The 20,110-nt window shown below is 35.8% G+C and overlaps 4 protein-coding genes across 5 annotated transcripts; 2 read left to right on the top strand and 2 right to left on the bottom strand.

The window, feature by feature from the left end:
- Positions 1 to 476: 476 nt before the first annotated feature.
- On the bottom strand, positions 477 to 18,849 carry LOC131429828 (vacuolar protein sorting-associated protein 41 homolog). Of its 2 annotated transcripts, XM_058594221.1 has the most exons (11): positions 18,663 to 18,849; positions 18,506 to 18,590; positions 18,291 to 18,428; positions 17,905 to 18,196; positions 17,653 to 17,851; positions 17,434 to 17,588; positions 17,191 to 17,380; positions 16,991 to 17,131; positions 1,665 to 2,135; positions 808 to 1,604; positions 477 to 746 (listed from the first exon to the last, which is right to left on the bottom strand). In XM_058594221.1, the coding sequence occupies exons 2-11, from the start codon at positions 18,515 to 18,517 to the stop codon at positions 631 to 633; spliced, it is 2,511 nt and encodes an 836-aa protein (XP_058450204.1). In that variant the 5' UTR covers positions 18,518 to 18,590; positions 18,663 to 18,849; the 3' UTR covers positions 477 to 630. The 2 variants fall into 2 exon arrangements, with proteins under 2 accessions (XP_058450204.1, XP_058450203.1); XM_058594220.1 differs by lacking the exon at positions 18,663 to 18,849 and having other exon boundaries at positions 18,506 to 18,652.
- Positions 7,172 to 8,087, top strand: LOC131429831 (THAP domain-containing protein 1-like). The gene is made up of 3 exons (XM_058594225.1): positions 7,172 to 7,357; positions 7,461 to 7,613; positions 7,670 to 8,087. The coding sequence occupies exons 1-3, from the start codon at positions 7,263 to 7,265 to the stop codon at positions 8,085 to 8,087; spliced, it is 666 nt and encodes a 221-aa protein (XP_058450208.1). The 5' UTR covers positions 7,172 to 7,262.
- Positions 8,130 to 9,251, bottom strand: LOC131429830 (uncharacterized). The gene is made up of 2 exons (XM_058594224.1): positions 9,000 to 9,251; positions 8,130 to 8,935 (listed from the first exon to the last, which is right to left on the bottom strand). The coding sequence occupies exons 1-2, from the start codon at positions 9,083 to 9,085 to the stop codon at positions 8,152 to 8,154; spliced, it is 870 nt and encodes a 289-aa protein (XP_058450207.1). The 5' UTR covers positions 9,086 to 9,251; the 3' UTR covers positions 8,130 to 8,151.
- Positions 15,116 to 16,781, top strand: LOC131429829 (beta-1,3-galactosyltransferase 6). The gene has a single exon (XM_058594223.1). The coding sequence runs from the start codon at positions 15,373 to 15,375 to the stop codon at positions 16,543 to 16,545; it is 1,173 nt and encodes a 390-aa protein (XP_058450206.1). The 5' UTR covers positions 15,116 to 15,372; the 3' UTR covers positions 16,546 to 16,781.
- Positions 18,850 to 20,110: the final 1,261 nt, after the last annotated feature.

Below are 20,110 nucleotides of genomic sequence, written 5' to 3'. Positions count from 1 at the left end.
GGTATTACCACAAACGAATTTCCAGAAATGACAGTCACGATCTTTTTTTAGCGCACTTCTACGGTCCTCCGTGAAACTGGCACCAATGGTGATAAATTGGTTGCACTGCTGAGTTACCATCATATATGCAAATGTCAAACCGTGAGAACCCTTTCGATTCGGTAGCTCATTTGTATATATTAAGATTTTATGGCACACTTTGGTTGAGAAATGATAACAATGCAATTAATCTCGCGCTCCACCAAGCGGCGAGTGCGGTGATTTCAGAAGGTACCGGGAACGAACCACATTTTTCAAAAATATTTATATACACAGTCTTTATTATTTATCTTTGGTATTACGTCGTTCTGTTAGAATAAGGGAAATTGTTACAATTGGAATTGGATTTGAATCTTTATTGTTCGTAGTTTGATTCATTCAACAAATTTGATTCCAGCTTACAAAATAATGTGGAAAATCAAATAAAAGGCTGAAAGTTCATGAGAAATATTTTATTGGTTGTATATAAAAATAAATAGACTTACTTAACACTAGAGAAGAGTGAACAGCTGAAATATTCGTAGGCTAATGATTTACACTAACACTGCTACAGTTTTACTGATTTATATACACCTGCAAGCTTGCAGCTTGCTACGGTTTTCGCGACTTACAAACCGTACAAAATTCTACACTATACTTATCTGGCAAACAGTTCTCGTGGAAAAAATGTCGACAATTAAACACCACTATGTCTGCCCTTAGATGATCTGCAAAAAAAAAGAATATGTGTCGAAAAATCTGCAATATGGAATGTAGGCAATAAGCAACCTTTTACGATAATATCTCGCCTACACAAACCACAAAGATTTTCACTAGTAACGGCCAACGCTTTCTGCTGAACTTTTGACAATCTCTCATGCATATCAAAATAATCCGATACCAGAATCTGATTACACCCATCCTGTATCGAAACCTGTAAACTGAACCCACACAACATCTTGATGATGGAATTTTTCAAACCCGGAATATCCTGTCCCCTTTTGATTTTGTTGACCAACAGTTCAGGGTTGACGAATCCGGCAATACCGTCTAGTAATTTTGTCATGATATACGGCTTGTCGACTGACTCGTTAATTAAATCATTCCAAAGGTCCATATCGTCGTGTTCTTTGCAAAAGTCAATCGCCATTTGTATGTCATCCAGTCTATGAATTATAATGGATAACGCTTCCCTTGTGTTACCCATTCTACCAAGCAGGTAGACCATTTCCGGATAGAACAACAGTTCCTTGCAGATATCGAAGGCCTCCTGAATAGGATAGTTGTTTGAGCGCTTCAGGAATGGAAGTAGTTTACTGGGCTCATACGTCGCGTAGAGACGAACCAGTTTCCAATGAAATTTTCCGGAACTATCAATTTTGTCATATGCGTCTAGATATTTGTACAGGTAGTCTTCTCTACTTTCCAGTTCTTTCACAACAACTTCTACGGGAATTTTGTTCTTTTCCAATAACATGGCTATTGCTTTTTCGCTATCTAATTCGATCAATTGCACTATCGTGTCTTTAATTACCATATAAAGATCATGCTTCTTAATCAGTTCAAAGACATCTTTATGCTGCAACCTAAAATCAATAAAAGTTATAGTCAATCACTAGTTACCTCTCAGAGATAGCGTAACCTACTTTAGATACATTGTTAACGCACTATCGTAGTCCTTGTCATGAGAATACAGTATCGCCAACGCTTCCAGCAACACGTTTGCATCCTTTTTATTGAAATGGTCATTGATTGCATTAATCACTGCCTTTGTATTGTACAGCCCTGGCAGCCATTTCTTGATTAGTCGCAAAAACCCTTCCGGATCCAATTGTAGATACTCGTACAGAACCATTTCGTACACATGCGGATTCAGTTTACACGTGTCCGATTGCGGTATACATTCGCTAACCGAACGGAGCTGCTTTACTTTGACAAATTTGTAGACCTCTTCCTCCCACAGCTGTTTATCGTTTTTGAAGGCACGTTGGCACAGTATGGCGGCTTCATCGTACTGCTGTAGACTGAGTAGGTGATCCAGGTAAAGGCGCGCAACCGTTATAAGCGAATATTTGCCACCGCTTTTGGATATCACTTCCATGGCTTGTTCAAATTTTCTTCAAAAGAACCAAAAACATCAAATCAGAAATCGAATTTAAATGAGATTCAACTATTCGTTTAGGAATATGCAATTCAGAAACAAATTTATTAACTAGTTCTTGTATGGTTGTTGTTACATTCACAGAACTGAAATGAAAATTGTTACCATAAGAAATTAAATTGGAAGAAAATATATTTCTCGTGGTGAGAGCCTTCCACCAACATCAACGACGTTCTGAGTGGAAAATAAGACCTTCTGCGTGGTGTGAAAACATCTTTTCAATTGGATTCGGGAAATAAATTCTGAACTGAATTTTAGGACATTCAGGAAATTTCAAATTAAGAATTTAGTTCCAGAATACAGGTTCTAAAATTAAGGCTAAGACTCTGGAGCTGAATCCTAATTGTAGATTATGGAACTAGATTTTTGGAACTGGTTTCTTGTCTAGATTTTTGAACTGAATGTAGTGCCCTAATTTAGGTTCGGAATATGTATCAAGAATTCTGATTCAGGAATTCATATTCAAAATTCTGGCATGGGGACGGGTATAGCGTGATGGGTAAGTCGAATCCTTCAATGCAGCCCGTAAGGGTTCAATACCTAACAATGCAATTTTTCTTGCCCGAAGAGGCGGATGACCCTTAAGTCCGGAGTCAAAATTTTGCATCTGAACTACGAACCAGAATTTTGGAGCTGACTTATGAACCATAATTTAGTTCCTGAATTCAGTTTCCGAATTTACCTCCTGAAATTAGTTTCAAATTTGATTTCTTAAATTTTGTTTCAGAATTCATTTCCAGAATTCAGAACCTGCATGCTGGAATTGAATTCAGAATTTGGGTTCGGAAGCTAGACTTTGGAACTGATTTCAGTACCTTCATTCAGGTTCATTTTCAATTCAGAACTTGGACTCTGAAAATGATTTCACTTTCAGAATTCTAGGACTAAATCCTTGACCTGGATGCCGAGCCTGAATTTTGCAACTGAATTCGGTGTCATTCCCAGGTTTCGAATTTCGTTGCAAAATTCAGTTTCAGTTTCTAAATATCCATAATTGGGGTTCTGGTGAAGATAAATTAATTTGAAAAAAATATTCAACAGTTGTAAATATCGGATAAATTTCACAAATCGGTTAATTTTTGAATCATTAAAATAATTCCAAACAACTATGCAAAGTTTTTCTCCACTGAGTAGGCGAATCTATAAAAAAACAACCAAAGCAATGTTCATTATGTTGCTTCACTCTCATTTGTTCAGCTTTATTTGTGTGGTGGAATATGTTTAGGGTATCGTATGCGAATCATAAGTTCGCCTTATGACGTCATGAAAATAGGAATTCCAATAAAAAGCCTTATGAAATTCAAACGAAATTTTGAGGAACATTATGCGAAATTTGTATGAGAAACGTAACCTCTCTCATATACTTGAAATTCATCAATAATTCATAAGCAAAAAAATAATAGTGATAGTTGAGATGTGTATTGCAGAGTCATAAACATTACAATAGAGGTATTTTTCTCATATTAATCTTTTGAAATTGTGATTTTGGGGATTTTTTATGCATCATAAGATTTGCCTTATGATTTTCACTACTCATTTTCAGTGCAGTAAAACCAAAATAATAATTATAATACGGAATGCTTCGACAAATTTTCGAGGACACGTTTTATCATATTCGGTACTGTGGTAAGACAAGAGTACACAGTCAGAGCGACAGTGTACTCTAACGAACTTTCCATATTACTAGCAACGCTGAAATGTCAAAATTAGTTTCCCATAGCTACTGTTTATTATTATGCAAAAAATGAAATGCGTTAGAGGGCGAAGATTGAAATAAATGCCTTTTACTTCTATACATTTTTGTTCTGGCGAATACTAATGGGTTTTGTTAGGTTCTCAGGTTTCGTTATGTTGGCCCAGTTAGTTTTGGGGGAATCTTTTCTGATAACAAGAAAGTTGTGCCATTAGCGAAAATATTCTTTTAAATTGATTATTTCGATATATAAGAGGGTGGGTTATAACGAAACAAATAAGGAACTATTTTGCAAACACAATTTTAAACTTGAGGGCAAATATGCTGAAGTAACCAATTTCATTGCTTTGAAAAAGTTTCCATATACGAGGTTTTCGGAACATGCCATATATTGATAGTTCGTGTAATGCAACGTGATTGTGAACCTTGCTTTCGCACATAAGATATATGTTTATAGGCTAGAATATGACAACGCTTTTACAGATCTCTGCTCCTTATTAGTGAATGATGAAGTGATGAAGAAATGAAGAAACTTTTTGCCATTAAGTCCATATTCTATTATTGAAAGGTGAATAAGAAATGGGTTTAAAGATGAGTATTTGCGCTCGAACCTACGCATTCCACTCGCGTATCGAAATCCATTTTCAATACTACTGATATTGCAGATTTTTTCGATCATGTTATGGATCACTCTTTGAGGGTACCCGGTACCGCGCGATAATGCTTTCCACTGGTCGATAACACCAATTTCGTGTTGATTACTCCTTGTAAGTTTTTTCTGTTATTAAAAAAATTCAAGAAACAATGTAAATCAAACATTAAATAATTGTTTGCTTACTTTCTTAGTTAATAATTCGATTCGAAGCAGCAACTTCAAAGGCAAATCAGTCATGGTAGCTAAAATATCAACTACAGAATAAGCATAAATTAATTGTTTCCTCTTTCTGTTTTCATTTTTAATACTTTGGAACACATTTCATTACGTTTCAAACAGTCGAAAATTATCGATTTAAGCTTGTTGGTGATAATCGCGAATTCAAATGAGAACCGCCACCCTCTATTTATAATTCTGGCCGGAGAGAATTTTGGTTTGTCGTGTTGATTTTCATGCCTATTCTTCCGAACTTGCTCACTACCAACAGCGAAGGTATCGAAGCAGGTAGACTACTTGACACTTGAAATTGAGCAAGTTAAACTTCAAACGACTAGATGCGATGATTTAATTGACGATGAGTTCTGGGAGTTTCATTTGAGTATGGCAGCAAAAGTCAAATGAATGAGAAGGGATGCTGATAGTCAATGGCCATAAATTTCATCTTCATCTAATAATATTCGAATGAAAATGAAATTTTACCGCACTGCTCATTTTGCCTTAGTGCAGTTATGTCTCTAGCATTATCCACCCACATTCTTTATGCGGGGGATACGTATCGCTCAAAAGAAATCTCATAAAAACCGCAGAAGTTTGAAAATTTACATGAAAAACCGCAAAACTAAGGAAAAATATTATTGCCAGAAGTTTTAATAAATCATAACCCATCGAGATCTTTTGAAAATTTTGGACTTCCCGAAATTTTGTTTTGTGCCAAATATTTTAGAAATACATGAAACGTCAAGATCTGGTCTTATCTTGAAAACCAAAATTATTCATCCACGTGGTGGCATTAGCAGTCCGACATAATCTGTAAATGCACCGATGAGCCGAAGGCGGATTTTTCGCTCACTTTATGAATGCGATAATGAAAAGTCAGGCGACTTACACCATATAATTACAATCTTGCAAGAGGAATTGACGATTCAAACTAAGGTAGAACTTTTTGTTAATTTCTAGCAAATTTCAAAAGTTTAGGCTGAAATTTTAAAACAAAACTGGTAATTTACAAGTTCTATATAACCGAAAAACTTGAAGATTTAAACTAGTGTATTAAGTTATAAAATTTTTATTTGGAATTTAACTGAATATCAGAATAAAAACGGGCCAAATCGAATGACTATAAAAAAAACGAATTGACAATTCAGTTCGCTTTTTCTCAGCCGATCCCAACAGACAGTGGTGTCTCGTCCTCATGTGTACCTCGTGCACTGCACAACCGGTCAAATTGAAGGAATTAACTGCATTCCCATGCGCATTCAATTATTTTTAGATCTCTATTTTTTCAATGAAAGCAGGTCGGATGGTACCGAATATAAAATAATGAGCGATTTTATCCACAGTACCCAAATTCACTCTAAGCTTCTTGCGCTTGCTGGCCAATGACAACTAAAGCCAATATGTGGCACACTGAACTCGAGCACTTTGCCCTGTGCACAGATATTGCATGTATTTAGATTCAAGATGTGAGGAAATCACTCAACTCAGCTCTGAAATTTGTTGTTCTCTCAGTCAAGTTTGGCTCTGTGAGAACTTAAATGCACACCTTCAGGAGAGGCTTCAATGGCATATGCTTATGGCAGTTGAGAACAAATTGCTATCTCAGTGAAAAAAGTTAAATAACAAATTCCCATCTAAAAGTAAATCGTCATTTCATCATATTGAAAAACCCAAACGAATATTCAATCTTTGGTTTTCACTTACAACGAATTGTTACCTTTGATGTCATAACAAATAAGCAGTGCACAACCCGTAAATTTTTTCCACGAGAATCTATCGGGTGGGGGCGAAATTCATACGGAATCAATTGTGGAACTGGAGTCCGCTTTGATCCGAGTTTCATGCTGAACTCCATATGAAATTCTGAACTAAAATTTTTCGCCCCCTCGAATTTGATTCGGAATTCATTTCGAACTGATCAACAAGGGATCTCTGTCAACCGATTTTGTTAAACGAAAAAAAGACGTTTCAAAATCAACAAACGAAAGTCCCGAATCGTTCTTCCGTTGGACTATTTATTGGAAATCGGTATCGCCATGAAACTGTGGCCAGCATCATTCTGCAAAGACCAAAACAGTGAAGAAGAATGGCTATCAAAAAATTTGATATTACAAACTACTTGTTTATTCAGTACCCTTTACCGCACTTCCCCGCAAATTATCGAATATCATCACTACGATAAGGAAATTAAGATTTTACTCGATTTGAAATGCTCGAATGTTTGTTTACCATACTCTGAGCGCTCTGATTGCCCACCAAATGCCACAGATGTTGGCTACGATAGCACTTGCTGCAGCGCCCTATCCTTGTCACCGCGCAGGGTATTACCCATTTTTGGGTAAAACACTATTATGGGCAATTGAGTTGCCACAAGTAAGCGTGTAGAGAATTTTAAATGTCAAAATATTGTTTTCGCTTATAATATTTACGGCTGTTACCCAGAAAAATTTAATATTTTGTCCGTTTTGTGTCATTAAAGTTATAAAAACTAACCAGATTTAGCCAAGACCTTTTAAAAAATGGGGAAAAAATATTGCTCTGTACGAAATTGTTATAACAAATGCAATTTGGTGGAATTGATTTCCATGTATCGATTTCCGAAGAACCCTGAGATGTAAGAAATATTTGAAATTTTCAAGATCTTCTTGATCTAAAATCAATTCCAATTTTTCATTGATCGTTTTCCCAAAGAGTATAAACTCATACATTTATTTCAGATGTGAAAAATGGGTTGAGTTTTGTAATAAAGACGTTCTCAATGATGTGCTGGTACTTCGAGGGACGGAAGCTTTGCATACTTCGGCACACTATGTATGTTCAGACCACTTCTCAAAAAGCTGCTTCAATAACCCAGCCAACACTTCTCAAGGGTAAAGTTTATGTTACTGCAGAAGGTAGTTTAAATAAAGTTTAAATTTATTTGCAGTTTGAAAAAAGGAAGTATTCCCTCAATTTTGACTAAAATTCCACGACTAGGGGCTACTCGAAAATCACTCGTTTTAGCAAATAGTTTGACACATCAGCATACTGTAAAACCAACTGTAAGTACGCCGGATGAACGGGTAGAAGTTTTTTGTCCGAATTGTGAAGAAATAGAACAATTTAAATCAAAATTTTTCGAAGAGAGGTTTCGGGCTGCCGAACTGGTTAAACAGTATAATGAAATACAGGACAAGATTAAAACTATTCGAGCTCCGTACAGAGATCGTCATCAAGCGCTTGCAAGAATAAAGAGCAGCACGAAAAGAATTAAAATTAAAATGAAGAAGTTAGCTGTTCAGAAAAATATAAAGATAAACCTAAGTTCAGACGAAAGTTCCGATGATGAGTCTGATTCTAGCTAAAATTCAATTGAAACGCATTTGCTGTTCATCATATATATATTTGTATTAATGTCGCAAAAAAATATCACCACCATGCTTTCGATTCATCAAAATCTGCTTCATCTTCGCTTTCATCGACGTCCATAATACTGGCTAGACTGAGGTCCTCTTTGAGCTTTTGCATCTCTTTATAACGTTCATTCAATTGATCACGCTTTTGCCTTTTCAATGCCACCTTGTCTGCCATCTTTTGAACTTTTGCGGTCATTTTAGCCAATCTAATTTTGCTTTTTTCTATACTGACTTGGATTTCTCGATTTTTATTTCTCTGTGTTTCATATCGACTTCTAAAATTGTAACTTGACTTGCAAAACCCTTTACATTTTACACTTGCATGTTTATCGTAGATACTGTTTTGTTTGATATTATTCGAAACTATGCTAGCAGTAGGTGTAATGCTCCGTTCCTGTTCAGTGCTTTGCGATACACTTGTATCAAGAGAATTCGCTGTCATTGACATTATATCGTTGTCCGATTCCTCGTTAATTTCTTCTGGACATAACATTTCTACTAAGAATTCATCGGGGGCGTATGTCGCATCCAGAAAAATTTCGTGTACAGGTTCATTTTTAACAGGTACTTCTTCTATATTGAAACCTTTCTCTCGTAGCATTGTAGGAGTCATATAAGTTGTCCCAATACTGTCTGGAACCGCATCATTCGGTAGGTGTCCTTTGCCCGCAGTTTTCACCAGTGTTGGCTCGAAATGTTCTGAACAAATAGCAAATTTACGCATAGCAGTCGACCCTCCCTCTTCGAACCTTCTTAACGTTTCTGGACAATGACAAAACTCGACCCACTGCGAACATCTGAAATCAACGTTGTGGGCAAGATTTTAGATTAAAAAAAATTTTAGCTATTCAATTTACTTACATCGTAGGGTCCGTGGGAAAGTTGAAAAATTTCACTTGTTTCTCACTTCTTTTGTTCAAACATGAGATCACACAACATCGGCTCATTTTCACAATCGAGTATCTTCTTAGGTTTTGTCGCGTCAGCTGAATGTGCAGTAGAATGGCATATACTTTAACAATTTTTTGATAACTATTGTTAATAATTATTATTTCCCATAAATACAACCAACATTAAAATTCAGTGTTGAATTTTGTTGTTGATGTACTTATTTCTTTTTTTTTTCTTTCATTTGACGTCTTAGATCTACACGCTTAGTACTCCTGACTTAAATGATAACAATCTGATTACTCAAAAATTGAGTAACAATAAAAGTCAGAAGCAGCCCTTACACGATCATTAAAAGTGTCTTTATTTAAAAGTAAAGTAATTTAAATGACAATAATAATTCTAAGTTAATTTTCCAAAAGGGCGTATAAGCAAGTGACATTTTCTCTTTGTTTACTTTCCCTTCTATTAATTACCAAGTGATTTCCACGTTTATCACTCAACTCTTTGCATGAAATGATACCCGAAATTTTGGACTTCCAAACAGAATAGTGATATCAAAGAAAATCTTTTTAACCACATCAAAATAATTGAAAGAGAGAGTGATTAAAGAGAAACTGTTACTTGCTTATACGCCCTTTTGAAAAATTACCCGAGAATTCTCGTGTAAGGGTCGCTAGAAAGTGAGCAGTCATCGTTTGGTATTGGATAAAACCAGCCATCTGACACCGGTATGTTAGCACCAGCCATTAGAAAGTACACCGATTACGTTGAGCTCCTCATGTTTTGAGCCTCAAACACTGCGATGTTTTGATACCCACCGCGACTCTCATGACGTTTTTCATTGAAAAACACTGGTGGCGAGGATTGCTCTGATTTTGCACTTTCGAGCAGAAATGCAATATTATGACGGTGTTGGAATGAAAAACGCCATCAAATTGTGAAAAATACTTCCACTTGATATCCCAAAACACTATCTTCTATTTTTTAGATAAACCGACAAGTTGTTGTGAGAGAATCGTAGAGAACTCTCTAATTTTCGTGCTAGAGCATGGGAATTTAACGGTTCGTTTGGCTCCCTAAGAAGTGTTCGCCAGTCTGTTACTATGAGAGTCTGTGATCAAGATGGCGTCGTCACAGGGGGGCCGATTAAACGTTGGACAAATGTCCAGTAAGAAGTAAGAAAAAGCTTGACTTGCGAACAAGTTGGCGGAACCAAAACTGTACGATACACAAACATTAATTAGCAATGAAAGGGATGAAATACGCACTTTCATCAATACAATGTGTCATTCGAACTCAAATGACTCAGACATCGCACCGATATTTTTTTATTCTCTAATTACATTATTGAGTTAGCCTCAGGAGTCATTTTTACTATTAGTAGACTTATGTGTTTTTGTTTAACTTCAATTTTATTAAATTCGAAACCCTAATTAGAAAGAAATGACAAAATTGCGAAGTAATGAAAGATACTTTTTTTCAAAAAAAAAAAACATAAAATTTAGTATACATGGATCATGGACAAATGAATGAATGGATGAACTTGACCAATTGATGCATAAGCCAGCAGAGAAGTTGAACAACTTCTCATTGGCACAGAATGTTAATTACTCAATCAAAGATTTGAAAGTACTTTAAAATATTCATTCAATACCAGAAAACATCTATAGAAAATATCAAACACTTTCAATATTTGATTTCAAAACATCACAATTGATTTCTCATATTAAATGAGTAACTGTAACTAAATTGTAACATTTTCTGATGCGAAATTACGAGAACAAGTAAACTTTTATCACAAAATATAACACAAAATAAACAATAATTTTAAAAATAATCAGTTCAATATATCTGCATCAGATAGATAGTGAAAAACCGTACACAAAATTGTGCATGAAAATAGCAATTAATTTCACACAAATTTTGATTCGACAGTAGCAATATCGAACTCAATAATTAAGTAATATTATTTTACCTATAACCTTGTCGAAGCTACTTCAAAATCCTACAATTTCGCTTAGAAATTTTCATTCTGCAAAAATCTTAAACTTAGTAATACAAAGAATTAAAAAGGACCAAACTATCAAATACAAATTATAATACGGAATGCTTTGACAAATGTTCGAGGACACATTTTTCAATACGAGGTATACTGTCAAAGTCAGTGTTGGTGATTGCTGAAAATTTGACAGAAGCTGCTCGATTTTTATCTATATTGTATACAACATTTTCAATCCGGTAGAAGATGCTACAAGAATTCGAGTCTCTCAATGCATGAACCTCGAGAGAATTTTTCTACATTTCTTCGCTCCACTTCATACTCTGAGTATTTCACGCCCTTAAAAAAAATTCAGTCTGATAATGATCGCCGCTGTGTGGAATTTACCAAGAGAGAATCGCAAGTTGACAATTATCGCAGAAAATCGAATCGATGATTCGACTTGATGATTCTCATACTAGGTTGCAATATTTAAAAACCCTTGTGTGAAGCATTCACATACATTTTCATAGGCACAAATTATACAAAGGTTCTAAGCACATAGTTAGAATAAGCGGCAATAGTAAAATGATTCTATCGCAATTATCCACTGCCCATACAGAATCGGATCACGAAACGAGAATAAGCGACCGTTTGTTGCTTCAGAGAGAATCCCCACAGCAGCGTGCTAGCCGTTGATTCTCAGACGTCTATTCTATGTTAAATGTACCATGCCGTTTTTTTTTTGTTGTTGCGATGATTTCCGATTCTCTTTAATGGCACTGATTTAATCGTGGAAGAGTTGCGAGTGAGCATTCTTTGATACGATAAAAGCCATCCTTGGTCAGAGTGACAATGTACTTTTTAAAAATTTCCATACAAATGGCAACACTGAAGAGTAAAAATCAATTCAATATAGCATTATTATATAGGTATAGGTTTTCGATTTTTTCATTACTATAAATAATAAATGAGACGATAATAGGACGAAGACGATAATAGGACGAAAACAGGGCGAAACTCTAATTTTGAAAAAAAAATAATATACGTTTCAAAGATTAACCAACAATCCATCGACTCATCAAATATTGATCGGAGTGTAAACGATAATTTGTAAATAGAAATTAAAACCTAATTCGGAACATTCATCGATGTTTTCCTCCATTTGCTGTCCATGTGAGTTCCGTCCTACTAAAAAACAGCTATATTATCATAGATGTAATAAATAACACATCCAAGTTTGAGTAACTACATACACGCTTTTTTAACACAGGTTACTAACAATTTGAGTTGTGACTACTCTAATTTGTAAACTGGAACTATGTCAAAATTTGAGTTCGGGTTTAAGTAAAATTTACTCAGACTATGAGTTCTCTCGCATTTAGGTAGGCGTTCAGTTTTCGAACATTTTTTCGTAAATACTTTTATTTCGAAAAAACGGGCCAAAAATCGAAAAATGGCGCCATTTGTTTTTTTTCTCGGGGGAAATTTTTCATTCTAGTTCAGACCATAGCCAATTCGATACAGAATAAGAAACTGTTTCTCTCTTCACTTTCCGATGATTGGTTTCCATAAAATGATGACACTCACCGAAAAATCGAACGAGTTTGAGCAGCTGTTTGCAGAGCCGCTTTATTGAAAAAATAAAAAGACAATTTTTTGTTCAATCTTCTACTTGTATCTGTAAAAAAATTGTAATATTGTTTAAACAATAAAGGGAATTATTTCATTTAAACTCACATAAATTTTGAGACGGTTTAAACTTTATAATTTTTAATTTTTATTTCTGAGTCCCAGGTGAAAGCTCTAATTTTGATTACGTGCACGTTCTCTAAGCTAGATTTACCAACTATCTACTTATTTTTGAGTTATGGGACGAAGCTGTCAAAATTTGAGAATTATTTACTCAAGATAAGAATAATATATTTTTTTCCTAATTTAAATGAGCTTAGCTTAGAATTTAAGTTTGATTTTCCTTTGGATTTCTAGTTAAATCTATTCTTCTTTCTTTTAAATGGGAAGTGCAAAAAAGTGATTCAAAACCATTTCCTTTTGATAGGTTTGGAGTCGAGTTGAAATGGTTTTGATATCCTAATGTTAGACGTCCCACTTTGCATAATTGAAACCACAAAATTTATATTGAAAACAGCTATGATTGATGATTCCTGTTTTCAAAAATCGAATCTAGAAACGGCAATGAAAAACAACGTATTCTTGCAATCCTAAATTCGATTAGAATGTTCCGATAATGAAAACACACTGAACTGCAAGAAGCATTTTTTCATCCAAATGTTTGAAACCTCAACCGACGACACGACCTGCCACTCGTCCATAAAAACTGTATCGTAAATTTACCTACCCCTCCATAACTGGTAATGTCAAAATGAAATCATTTGAAAAATGTTTTAAATTGGCAACCCAGACCGAAAACTGTTGTTTTTCGAATAACAGTTACCGTAACCTTGGTTATTTTTAACTCGAAGCCTTAATTAGATTGTAAATAAGAAAATGTTTGAGACGATCCCTCTTTGCTGCTTCCCAGAAGGACAAATATTCTAAGAAATGAAAGCCAGCAATCCAGAATTTAAAAGAGAAATTCTCTGGCGAAAATTTTCATTTGTAACGTCGGTTACGAGTATTAGTGAATTCGTTAAAACTAAATTATAAAAACCCTACAGACTCGTGAATTTTGTGCGAAAGTATATTTATTTCCAAAATCATATAAAAATTCTGTGACTGAATTTGAATGTACTCTGAAAAATCAAATAAACAAGCGAATTTTGATATTCAACTTGTTTCTTGGCAAAGAAATTATGATTTTGCATTGATTCGACAGTGTATCTTTCAAAACGATCGTCTAACGTCAAAACGACGTCATTGAACATTTCACTTGTTTCACACTTAACATAGCTAGTTTCGCTGTCATTTATTTAGAGTAGGTGAAATCAAATTACGTTATACTCTGAATAAACAGCGTTTGCACATTTTCTAACAAAAGCATGATATTCCGATAGTTGTAAAACTTAATGACAACAATCTTAAATTATGATGATTTTGAATTCAAAATGTTTTTATATAGAGCAGATCAATCGACAAGTTGTTTAATGGTTCTAAACAAGTAACTTTCTCTTCGCCAGTGGTATTCGTTGAGTATAGACTAAGACTGAGACAGTTGATTTACTTCCAGTCTAGAGATCTTCCAGTTAGTGATTGTGATTTGTTTGTGTAGAAAACCGAATCGCATGTGCTAAATTTGATTATACAGTCATGAACTGCACAACACTCTTCGTACAAGTGTATTTGAATATACTTTTGTAAATTTAATTTGAGCATATATTTCGAGTCGCATTGTGTAAAACATTGAAAATATCCCTTATTTGGACACCTACAAATAATAAAAAATTACAAAAAAGTACGACATAGTAAAGTTAGTCTAACATCTTTGTTTCTCTGTCGATTTAAATCTCCAACCTATTATGCTAGATCGACCTGGATGGTTAGGATTTACTGAGCTTCATTTCAGCTCCATGTTACAGAAGACGTGTACGCATATTTGATGTTATTGACTGTAGTTTCACGAAGTACTTGGAGATTATTTTTTGTTTTGATGATAGTAAGACTTTAGGAAACCGCAATAAGCAATTAGTTTCTCTCCGTTTTTTTTTTCAAAACGGTACGTGTCGTTGCGGAATTAACACGAACGATTTCACTACATTTTTCAAACTATTTGTTTATTTATACTGGGTTTCCTAGCAACTGTTTGTAGCAACTAAAACAGTGTTGCTCGAGAATTTAATTTTTATTATTAGCAAGGGGTCACTTGATTTATGGTAACTAATGGTAAATGATCAACAAACACTTTTCAGGCCGCTTTTTCTTCGAAGTGCCTGGTCGTGTCGTCGCCTCAACGCTTACTCTTATGTATGAATAAATGCGAGAGAACTCATGGCCTGAGTAATTTTTTTAATGAAATTTTAGTCCACATTGAATTTTGACATATTGTTCCAGTTTATGAATTTGGGTAATCGCAACTCAAACCATGAGTTATGTTTAAAGAGCGTGTAATATTAATAAGTTCTTACTCAGTTTTGAGTAACATATTTTAAGCGTGTAAAGTACTGACACTCGAAGTGTATTGTTAAATAATGCAAACAAAATGGTCCTATATTGTACTTCATTTATTAGTCTTTAGATGAAGATAAATATTTGGTAAAATGATTTTGAATGTGCATACTTAAGTTCACCATTCGTAAAATATACTAGTTATACAGTCAACCGCAGAGTATTTTGTGTTTGTTCAAAATTGGCATCATACAATCTCATACGAGGCGTACAGGCAAAAGCAGGCCTCGCCGGAATACGATCATGGCATTCGGTCGCTATCAGCATCTTCACAAACGGAATTGCATTGGAATGTTGCCGGTATTTTGTTCGTTTGTGGCGGGAGCACTGCTAACGATATTGATCGGAGGACCACAGCATAGCTGTGAATCAAGCACAAAAAATTATCAACCGGAGAACTCCTACTTTTTAATGTTGCTGATTGTGAGTGCTCCGGGAAACATAGAACGCAGAACCGTTATCCGGGAAACATATTTGAATTTGCGACCAAGAATTTTGAACGAAAGTTACCAAGATGACGCGATTTATGTGCCTCTTTATGACGACCAGGAGCATTTGCAGCTGGAAACAGTTGAGAAGCAAAAGGAGCTGTTAGATAATTACCAGCAGCTGCAAAAGCGTAAGATAAAAAACATCAAGGTTATAAATTTTAAGATTAAAGCACTGTTTGCTATTGGAACGCACGGCTTGTCCCGAGCGGAGCGAAAGGTTGTGTATGAGGAACAACGCGTCTTCAACGATGTAATTGAGTTGGATGATTTGGTGGACTCGTACGATAATTTAACAACGAAAATCATTCGCAGTATGAGTCAAATAGACGATGTTTATGATTTCAAATATTTGATGAAACTCGACGACGATTCCTATGTTAAACTAGATCTTCTATCTGAGGATTTATTGAGTTACTATGAAAAGTTACACCGAGTACGGTTAAGTCACACAAAACCAACCGAGTTGTATTGGGGTTATTTTAAAGGGGCGGCGACAATTCAGCAGCATGGCCATTGGAAGGAAAAAAAATACCAACTCTGTGACCGGTATCTTCCGTACGCTCTGGGTGGAGGATATGTACTGTCGAAAAATCTAGTTTCATTCATTGCCGCCTATCGAAAAACCTTAACTGTTTACAAAAGTGAAGATATGGCCGTTGGAACCTGGCTTTCGTCGTTCGGAAATATTCATCGCCGACATGATGTTCGATTCGACACGGCTTGGATGCCAAGAAAATGTAAAACCTACCATTTAGTACTGCACAAACGTACCGCTCAGCAGATGAAGGAGATCCATCGGGGAGACTTGTGTAGTCACGAGGAGGAACAAGAACCCGACACACAACGTCCGAAAGAATACTTCTACGATTGGACCGTCCCACCGTCACAGTGCTGTCGGACGTTAGTTCAACAGGATAAACACTAAGTTGAAAGTATTACGCAGGCGAAAACACCCTAGCACCAGCTAATATAAGAAATTGTGATATAAAACAAGCCCGAATTCGTGACTTATCTGTAAACGCAGCTAATGCCGACTGTTAATTCTTAACGATGATCCATGTTAAACCAAACAAAAGTGTAGACAGCAACCGTTTTATCTTTTGTTGAAAGAAATCGAATTAAGTACTGGAGAATATACTATAGAACATGAGGAAGGAAATTTTTGACGGGTTTTTCTGCTTCGAATCTAATCGGGTCCCTTTTTCTTCCCATTCCCATGACTCAAAAAATGATTTAACTCTCGTTGCGAATTATTAACTCACGAAACATTTGGCTCATAAAATCAGAACCATATAGTTTTCAAAAATATATAATTTTTTTTTTCAAAATTAGTTTGCAAGAAAAGTTTTTTGGCTTCAAAAAAGACTCACCCGTGCTCGATCAGCCATTGAACGCGGTCGTCTGTTTCATATAGACTAGCTACCACTACGTCCTTGGGTGAAACTATAAAATACTGATTCTCCTCAATTAAACATTCCAGATGATAATCATCACACTTATATTCTTGATACCTACATTGTAAAAATCAGCCTATTACAGTTAGATATATGAGCTTACCAATATTACTTACCCTCTCATCGAAAGACTGTCCGTACAAATTTCAATATAATCGATAGCTTTGTACTGCAGGACGCACAGGATCGGCCTCAGGGCCTTATTTGTTTCGATATCTCGTTCTTTGGAGTACCCCAAAACAACCAATTGGTGGGTCTCCAGAGGCGCAATGCCACAAACGTAGAAATCAGTTTGGAATGTTGACACTACAATCCATTATGCTTAGAATCGATTCCATACTACTATCATCTATACTTACTGGGATCTACAATGTACTCCGGAAGATTCCGTGTCGATACTTCCACAGGATTACGCTTCCTAATAACACATATTCTAATCGTGTCAACCCAACCGATGAGTAAAGTAGTAGAGTTCGACCAATTTAGATTACATCGAAAGTCTGTTAGTTTCCCTCTGACAAAAAAACCAAGAGAAAAATTAGCAAAATTCTTATTCGTAGTTTTCCGGTGACACTTACTCTTTCGGATCTTCCCATTTGATTAACCCTAGTGAACATCGCTCGTTCAAGTCATATACGTGGACTCCCAACGAGCTTGCCCACGCCACAAACTGGCCGTTCCATCTGATGGCACTAACGACGCCCTCTGATTCACTAAGCACTGTAGATTTTAGTCCTTTCAAAAAGGTTTTCTCATAGAGAACAAGTCTGTTATCACCTGTAAAAAATAAGTCTTTAGCTACGAATCTATCGTTACAAGCGTTGACTTGCCTATGAGAAATTTTCGTCCCGAACCGGATTTATGATGCGAAGGATCAAGTTCAACTGCCTTGATACCTCTTCCGACATTTAGTTTTTGATTATTTTCATCCGAATATAAACCACTGATAATGACCATCCCATCATCTGAACAAGTAGCAATGTGTTCTCCTTTACTGTCGACGGATATTTTGTTCACCGAGAGAATGTGTGGATTTTGTTTCAAATTAATCAGTGTTTCCACACGGTTTCCTTGATGATCCAGCATATGAATTCGCCCCCAGTGAGTTCCCAAGCAGAGAAACTGAACAGAATAAAAATAAATACGTTTTCCGATCAGCTGATTTTGTTTATAGTATTTAATTTAAGTTGATGTACAAACCTATAATTATACTTACTCTTGAATGTACAGCTATACAACTGACCGCTTCCTCGCTGAGGATACTTTTTAAATCGTTCGAAAGCCGTATATATTTGAGCTTTGGCTCGACTTCTTCCTCCGTAAGACTACACGAGTCTGCCGACTCCGGATCATTCTAAGGAAATGTAAATGACCAACGATATGATTTTCTCTTCCAATTAACATTAATTCTGTTAGATTGATAAAACCTACCGAGTCCATCATTCCGGTATGTCACTTAGAGGAATAAGATTTACTATTACAAACTTATTGTAATGGGATTTATAGAAATGTTGAGCTAATTGCGAGAAAAGAAATTATAACGATGAATCAAGATTGGAATCAAAACAAAAACTTTGACAGCTGATACCCTGTGGGCCCTGTGGCTGATGTGAATGATACACATGTACACAATGACCGAAAATTACTGGATAATTTCACATTTCTTCTAACTCACGCGTTTGTGATAACGGCCAATACGCCACCATTCAACATTCACTTTTGAAAAAAAATTGTCGACGGGCTATGAAAAATAGATTCACCGGAATTCCTCATTTGAAAAAAAAAACCCTGCCGCATTGTTGTCTGAACAATGCAAACTATAATGTCACTGGCGCACCTAGGGATGTCGTAAAATCGATCGATTAATCGAGTAATCGAATAATAACCCAGATAATCGAGTAATATTTAATCGATTAGCCTAAAACTACACTCAGAAAAATATTATAGTAACAGTTACTATATAGAGGGCCAACCTGACCATGCGAGTATAGTGGTTTTCAGCCGACTATTAAATCAGATGATTTCAACGATAGTCAAGTTCATGTTTACTATAAATGGTATCGGCTCTAGAATAGTAATATTGAACAGTATATTGTATTAATAACTAATACGATTGAGATGGTTAGGCTAACCATGATCGAATCTTTATTTACTGTTACGGACCAGTTTAGTAATGCAATTATACCAGTTTAATAATTCAATTATATCAGTTTATAATTAAACCACAGGGATTTATCCGATGGCCCAAAGAGTGGGTCTAGACATTGTAAAGTATTAAGAAAATAATGAACAAAACTAAACCGCTCTTCAAGCGGTTGTAGTACCTCAATAAAGCAGGTATAGATTTATGATTTGTGTGCAAGCCGAGACGAGCCGCTCTTCAAGCGGGTCTAGGGCCAAATATAGGAATTTCCACATTTAGAGCAATAAAATCTTTCCGCTCAGCTTTCGATAAGGACTAAAATATGTACACAAACAGCATCGGTCTGAGCCGCGCACCAGGATGTATGAAGTACATAATACCTTTGTAAACAAGCAGGTAAAACTAGATGCGCGCGCTGACATAGCTAGATATCAGTGTGAGTTAGGATCCCGCAATGGGATAGAAAGGGAAAACCGAGAATGTTGCGGTTAATGTCGCGCAACATTTACATTTGTTGTAAGAAAAATACTTGTATATGTAGTTAAGATTTTGTTAAAATAAATCACTTGCAATTCACTGCAGTCAGGGGGAAATTGTTACTCATCCGAAAACAGCCCAAGTGGAATTGATTTCAAGGTGGATAGACCGCTACGAGAGCTATCCGGCTGCGAAACAATTACACTAGGCTTCATCCAGATACCCCTTAGTAACATTGGTGGCCGCAGAAAGGAATCTCTGCGGTCAATAACATTGGTGACTCTAGAAAAGAGTCTTCGCTCATTAACATTGGTGGCTCCAGAGAGGAGCCAGGAGGAGCCAGTCTTACCAATAACATTGGTGTTCTCCAGCGAGGACGAGAACTCACGAAGATCGAATTCACGTTATCAGCACGA

This window comes from Malaya genurostris, chromosome 2 (assembly GCF_030247185.1).
Source record: "Malaya genurostris strain Urasoe2022 chromosome 2, Malgen_1.1, whole genome shotgun sequence".
Classification (NCBI taxonomy): Eukaryota; Metazoa; Arthropoda; class Insecta; order Diptera; family Culicidae; genus Malaya; species Malaya genurostris.
The sequence above is the reverse complement of the archived record's forward strand: the minus strand, read 5'-3'. Positions and strand labels throughout refer to the sequence as shown.